Below are 7526 nucleotides of genomic sequence, written 5' to 3'. Positions count from 1 at the left end.
TAGTATGTGATAAACTTATGTATGCTCAAATGATATTGGGAAAGAGGCTGGTAGAATGAAAGAGAGTGAAAAAGATATAATCAGTAGAGATATAATGTATGGTTTAAGTTTGAGAAGTGGGAAAGCCAGGTATTAAAATTGCAGATGGAGAAATTAGTATTAAATTGGAAAACAGAAGATTCTTTTTTTTCATGAGAGGGACTGATATATGAACTACACAAGAGTTGACCAAAGAATGACTCCATCCTTCCACTTGAAAATAGAAAAGCTTTTATTCTTAGTTTTTAATTGCCCACAGAAGGTTTCAGAAACTTCAGATACCCAATGTTCTTCACTTTAGATGCAAATGTTGCATAAGAGAATTTTAATTTTGAGAGGAGAAGCTCTGAAATTTCCTCTTCCCTTTCATGGAATATGGACGTGCACCTTGGTTGTAGCTTTCTGTCTTTAGTCTTCCTAGACTACCTCCTCCTTGCTTTCTCTTCTTTACCTATTCAGTATGGGAAATGGTGTTCATCAGCAGTCCTTTTAAAAATCTTGAACCCTTTTTGGGATTTTTAGTGTCCCCAAACTTCTTCTCAGTTCTTCTTATGTAATAATCTGGTTCCCACTACTCCCACATTTTCTAGTCTTGATGCCACCTTTGCAAACCCAGTTCTCTGTTTCATATCTCTGACAATGCATCCCTGAACCTTCTCTCCTATACCAATTTTGGTTTAACGAAACAAAAACAATACACATTAAAAAAAAGAAAGGGGAAAGCCCATATTGTATCATTGTCATGATATAAGAAGACTTGAAATTGTTACCTAACTATGCCTATAGCCCAGTTCCTCTAGCTCTTTCCTCATCTGTTGCCCAGTATAGAAATTCTATCTTGCTTATCAGCAACAGATATGTTACTGAAGACCTCGTTTTATTCACTAGCTTATGGTCTTCTAGAAGACCTTCTTTCATGCGTCCTTTTCTGCGTTCACTACAGTACTCACAGTATCTGCCTTCCCTGCGCTTCTTTTAGGTAGTTTAAGTATGAATGACATTTCCCAGCATGCCATGTGGCATGACATAGTTGTTTACCCTTTGTGAGGCATCCTGTGGAATGTTCCTTAACTACCCGGCAGTAGGCAGTCACAGCTGAGTACAGAGGACTTTGTGAGAGTATCAGCTTCTCTGTTTTCTGGAGAAGTAAGGAGAGGAGGGAGGTAAATGAGGAAACAAAGATTCGACATGGCCTGAAGTAGGACTGAATCTGGAGGGGAGGGGGCAGCAGTTAAGCCACATGTATGGCAACTGTGACAGTAACCATAGTGGAGGTACATGAGAGTATTAATTGGCTAAACTGCAAAAGTCATGGCAGTTGAATTTGGAGACCACAACAGTGGCTTCCACCATACTGAAGTAATCAGATTCATTAACAATGAAGTCCTTATGAATGGAGGGAGTCCAGAATTCTATATGACCTTTCGATCTCGGTCTTGGAATGAGATAGAAGACCACCTTCATACCATCCTTGTTGACCCGAAAGTGCCACGTTCCCTAAAGAGGGCTTGTACCTGGAGTGCTTTGGCATTGAGTGTGAGAGTAGGTGCTAGGCAACGTGAGCAGCAGGCACGTAGAGTTGGGAGGCTACAGGAACAGGTGGGAGAGCGTGAAACAGCTTCCTGGACTCTGGCCTCTGAACTACAGAGGTTGCGAGAGGAGAGGGACCAGGCAGCAGCTCAACTTGTTTCTACACAGACTGCGTTACAAGAGGCAATGGATGAGCGTGAAATACTGCGTGGAAGGCTGCTCCAAGCAGAGAGGTCTGCCTTGCCTTACGTGCCTGAACCGAAAACGCAACAGGGTAGTGCATCAGTGTGGTCCCTTGAGGAAGAGTGGCGATCTAGAGAGGCTCAAACCATGCCCAGTTTGGAGGCCCAGATGCCTGTCCCACCAGTCTCGTCTTATTTGCCAGGACTTCCTGGTCCTTGGGTACAATCAGTGCAACCATTTCTTCAAATGCCTGTGCCGCATCCACTACCACTCAATACTAGAATTCCCTTGCCATTCCCATATTCAACACCTGTGCCATGCCCATTAGTGATGGAATCAGGAGCAACAACAGCAGCCATGGCTACAGTTGTACCTCAGATAGCTCCTGCAGCAATCTACCCACCTGGCATGTGGGTTTCAATGGGGTCACGGGAAGCAACAGCTTCTGCTTGTGGCCAAACTTTCCATAGGCATAGCGAATATCCTGAAAACCTCCAGGATGTAAGTCATCTGGGAAACAGTGTAAGCCACTGTGAAGAAGGTTCAAAGAAACCCCAAGGAACACCATCCCATGGGGACAGCAGCAACAACAACCACAAGGAAAGTCATGTCACATCCCAGATGAAGGTTGCCACTGAAAAGAAAAATCCAGTGAAGGACCAGGTAACCACTGCACTCGAGGTCAACAGTAATCACAGCATAAAGGAAGAACAAGTAATGCTTCAGGGGATGACTTCCCAGAAAAATGAAACTAGCTGCACCAAGAAGAACTATCCAGGGAATCCCAAGAAGGTGGTTGGCCTAAAAGATAGCGTCAGCCATAGCACTAAAGAAGATTCAGTAACTCTTCAGGAAACAGTTACTCAGGTGAACAAAACAAGCCCAACCCTGAAAAAATATCCAGGAATTCTTCTAAAGAGGCCAGACCTGAGAAGCTGTGTTAGCAGTGAACAGAAAGAGGACCCAAAGACATCCCAGGGCAAAGCTGCCCTGGGAGAAGATAACACAAACACATTTCAGCAGATGACAACCCTGACTACTGATGCAAGCCCTAGTTTGGAGAAAGATGAGGGGACTGGCAAGAGCCAGGGCCAGAAAGAAGAGCCAAATAGTTTCCAAGCCAGCCCCCTAAGAAAAAGTAAAAGTTATTCTATGAATAAATGCCCCTCCAAACAACTGCCTCCAAAGCAAAATATCAAGCAACCTCAAGAGGTAAAACCCTTCGAATACATGCAACCTCAAGGGGTAAGAGTCTTTGAATCCATTCAACCTCAAAGGGTACAGGCCTTTGAATCCATGCAACCTCAAAGAGTAATGGCCTTTGATTCCACGCAACCTCAAGGGGTAACGGCCTTTGAATTCAAGCAAGCTCAAGGGGAAAAATCCTTTGAAACCAAACAACAGGAGAAACCCCTCTCATATACTCCAGCGAATTGGGTCTGCTCATTATGTAAAGCTGTGAATCGCTCGTGGTGCAAAGGCTGCTTTAAATGTGCAAAAGGGTGTGCTCAACTTGAGAGGAAAGATTTTCACCCAAAACCACCGTATTGATTTCAGGAAGGTAAGTAATGGAAACACTCCAAAGAGAAAACCAATTTCTTAACATTCACTCCCACTTCTGATCCAACTACACCTTCCAGAAAAGTTAAATGTAAAAATGTATAGAGTAAAATGTAAAGTCCATTTTCCTATTTTCCAAATTAACTACTTTTCCTCATTATGGGAAGGCACACATGCATACAAATATGGCAATGTTTATATTTTTATTATATTAACTTACTTGAGATAAAAAGAACTATTTTGAAGTGTCACATCCACCTTTTAAATTGTGATTTTTTTTTTATTTTTCACTATTTTGCAGATGGTGGAGTTGGTACAGCTGTTCCTGATTATATGACATCCCTAAGCAGCTCAACTCATGAAGCTTTTTTAAACTATTCTTTTCTCTTATTAATTTTCTTTTCTTAAAAAAGCATACATTTGACTGGAGGCAGCCATATGATAGCACAATTAAAAACACTGTTAAATTTGTAATACCTCTTTTCCTTGAAAACGAAGACATCTTAAACAATTGCTGTGTTTATGCTTGCTTCTTTTTGCATTCTACATTTAATGGGAAGGTCCTGTTTATTTTGTCTCAGGACTACTAAAGTTTTTGTTGCTCAAGAAGGTGAACATATTCCTTTAGAATGTTCCCTAAGAGAAAAAAACAAACAATAAAACACCTTATTATAATGGAATGAGACTCACATTGGCTTAAGTCAAGAAGCATGATCAATCGAGAAAGAGGAAATTCTTTGGTGGTTATTATGATGGGAGATGGGGAATGAAATATTTTTTGATCATAAAGAATGAACTTGTTGAGAGAGGCAGAGATGTAGTACTAATAACAAATTTGATAAGTTTCATGCAATTCATGAAACACTTGCCAGTGTTTAGTGTTTGCTAGGAAATGAACCTTTATGGTATTTTCTGGTCAGTACATCATGATTGTTTGTGGTGAGCTTGCTTAGATGACAGGTGAGAGAACTGTTTAGAAAAAAAAAGACTGGCATGCATTTTTTGCTTATAAAAAAAAAAGCCCAGGTCCATATTTGCAGTCATTTCTAGGGTCAAAATTCAAAAGTCTTTAATGAATGGACTTACCTCGGTTCTTTTTCTTGGCCCCAAGTGGGACATATAATCAGAAACAACATCATAAAAGTGTCCTCACAAAAATACAGGTAATGCTTTTTGGACTTCTGTCCATTTCTTCTCTCTCCAGTCACATGTTGCCGGGGGAGGCTGCAGCTTAGCCTTGAAATAACCACACAAAACTGTATTAATTAAATTACTGCTTGGCCCTTTAGCTCTATCTTCCTATTGGCTAACTCTTACATCTTTTTTTAACCCATTTCTATTAATCTGTGTATCGCCATGTGACAGTGGCTTACTGGCTATGTCTTGGCAGCATGTCTTTCTCTAGTGGCAGATTCATGGAATCTCGCTCTGATTATTCCTTTCTTCCTCCCAGCATTCAGATCTGTCTTACCCCTGCCTACCAAAATTCTGCCCTATCAACAGTCCAAGGCAGTTTCTTTATTCATTAACCAAGACAGAAGGACCTCTCACATCAGTCACAGATATTTTCCTGGCTACTCACTTGCCTGCCGGCATGGGTTGACCTGAAAAAAAGTACTTAGATATATAGTCTGCCCTTAATTCTACAACTGCCCCTATGTTAAATCTCTCTCCAGTTAACAGTGGATGGAAAGCATCATAGGAACATCATGCTGCTTTACATGGATGGCGCCTCTCTGGTCGGGGTTAATTGAATGAAAAATAGAACTAGTGTATGGAGAACCATTCTTCTTGGATCCCATCAACAGATTATTTTCTCCCAAAAGATAAAGGCTTCCAGGAAAGTAAAAGTCAGAATATAGCTAGCAATGGGAGTTTATCTCTTGCTAAGTCCAAACCGATGGTATCCTTAAGTTCCCTGAAGGATTCCATCAAGTTTTGCTGTAGAAGATCCTTCACCCAGCAGCCTTTCAGTTAACCAGCCCACTTGAGGATGGTCTCTTATACTATAACTGCCATGTAAAGTGTTCATTCCTCTTCTCTCTTCAGGCTGCAAGATTTGTGCAGAGGACTGTGCACTGTCAGTCTACCCCTGCATAAATAACCCTTTATTTTACTCAGTTCTGAGCTAGTGTGGGATTTCTTTTTAGTGTCCTCCTTCAATGTTTACTAAGATCTAGTGTCAAGGTGTTCTCTGATGCTAATTACTAGTAAATAGCATGCATGTTTGCCTAGGTTCAATCTTATTCACTATAAGATAGTCCTTTTAGAAAATATAAGAATCAAATGGGTTGTGGTGCTTGAGTACAATCAACAACTATTTTCTCTGATATTTCTCACTGTCCAAATCATAGTAATTTGGAGGTGGGAAACTGCTGTTTCTGAGAAAGAGGAAGAAAGGAGTGACTGATAATACTGGACTTCCTGAAACCCTTGATGTCATTCCTGCATATGTCAAATAGACATTCTTCTCTTAGACTTGCCTTTTCCTAGGTTTCTGGCATGGAGTAATGGGTAAGTTAGGTATCATGACTCATAATTTATCTTTTTCAATATTCTTTTAAGCTATTATACTTCTATAATTATTCCTTCAACAGGTTCAAAATTATAGAAAGCCAAATGTAGGCTGGTAGCATAGATCTCACTCCACACAAAGGAAATTTTTATTTACATTCTTCCAATAAGTATGAGATGAGAAACAATGAAAATGATTCTGTCAGTTTAAAATTTTCAATTTTCTCGAAGATATGTTTAGCATCTGAGGTATGATAAAGAGGAAAAGGAGGTGTTCTAATGGGAAACAATCACTAATTTTTGAAGCAGCGGTATAGACATTGTCATATATTGCCCACGCTACTTAATGTCCCCTGCATTTTCAAATATAAACACATGCCCATACTTTTATTGTCTTTAAAATGATGATTTCAAATGTTTAAATGGAGTTTAAAGGGTAGAAATGGTGGAAGAGGAAGATGAAAAAGAATTAGATTGTGGAATGATCATTTCCATAAGGAACAAATTGAAACCCCAGCTAAGACTCATAGCAATGTTGGAGAGGGTGTCTGATCTGGCCTTCCACTATAATCAGATTAGTGAGTACCCTAATTGTCACCATAGAGCCTACATCCAGTAATTGAAGGAAGCAGATGCAGTTACCCAAGCCAAGCACTGGGATTGACTCCTGGAGTTCAGTTGAAGAGAAGGAAGAGGTATCACATGAGCAAGGGAGGTGAAGATCATGATGGGGAAACTGCAAAGACAGCTAATCTAAGCTAGAGGGAGCTCACGTACTCTGGTCTGACAGTTGAGGAGCCTTCATAGGATTGAACTAGACCCTCTGAATGTGGGTGACATTATATGGCTTGATCTGTTGCAGAAGTCCCTGACTGTGGGAACAGAATTTATCCCAGATCCAAGAACTGGCTTTTTGGAGTTCATTCCCTATTGTGAGATGCCTTGCTCAGCCTTGATACAGTGGAGAAGGGCTTGGTCATGTGTCAACTTGGTATGCCAGACTTTCTTGATTCCCCAAAGAGGCCTTATGCCCTCTGAGGAGTGGAAGGGGCTGGGAAGGGGAGAAGAGTGGGAGAGCAGGAGAAGGGGAGGTAGGGAAACTGAGGTTGGTAAGTAAAATAAAAAATTAAAATAAAAAGGAACTGTTGTTATAAAGGCATTTAAAAAGATGACAGGGATGAAGAGGAATATTAGTATTTCTTTGAGCAAGATTGTAAGGGTGAAGAGGCCAGACACAAGTGGGAATGCTTTGGTAGCTTCACAATGAAGGACATAAAATTCTCTGCTGTGTAAAAGTGGAGAAAAATGAGCAACATTTGTCCCCATTCTACCCCCTTACTCATTTCTTCACTGTTTCATGTCACATACATGCCTTCTATTGCAGTCTAGGCAGGAGTGACATCACTTTAAAGCTGTCATTTAAATTTTGACCATTAACATTTATCTCATTGCTGTGATTTAAATGTTGACAAGATCAACATAAGGAGGCTACATTTCTAGTACATACAATTGGAAAGGCATGGTGGTACAACCAACAAATGACTCATAATAGCACACTTATACTCAGGAAGCAGAAAACAGTAGATAGCTTGCTTTCTCCCTTTTTCTGTTTTCATTTTACAGTCTGGGACTATGCCTCATGAAACGGTTCTCTCTCTCTCTCTCTCTCTCTCTCTCTCTCTCTCTCTCTCTCTCTCTCT

General features: G+C 40.6%; 1 protein-coding gene across 1 annotated transcript in view; it reads left to right on the top strand.

Annotated features, from left to right (window-relative positions):
• Window positions 1-1350: 1350 nt before the first annotated feature.
• Window positions 1351-7526, top strand: part of LOC101991854 (testis-expressed protein 13C-1) — a 20047-nt gene continuing 13871 nt past the window's right edge. The window contains exons 1-2 of the mRNA XM_005358451.1: window positions 1351-2997; window positions 3118-3296. Of these exons, the coding sequence (XP_005358508.1) occupies window positions 1351-2997; window positions 3118-3296 (1826 nt within the window). The remainder of the gene's footprint in view (window positions 2998-3117; window positions 3297-7526) is intronic.

This window comes from Microtus ochrogaster, chromosome X (assembly GCF_000317375.1).
Source record: "Microtus ochrogaster isolate Prairie Vole_2 chromosome X, MicOch1.0, whole genome shotgun sequence".
Classification (NCBI taxonomy): domain Eukaryota; kingdom Metazoa; phylum Chordata; class Mammalia; order Rodentia; family Cricetidae; genus Microtus; species Microtus ochrogaster.
The sequence above is the reverse complement of the archived record's forward strand: the minus strand, read 5'-3'. Positions and strand labels throughout refer to the sequence as shown.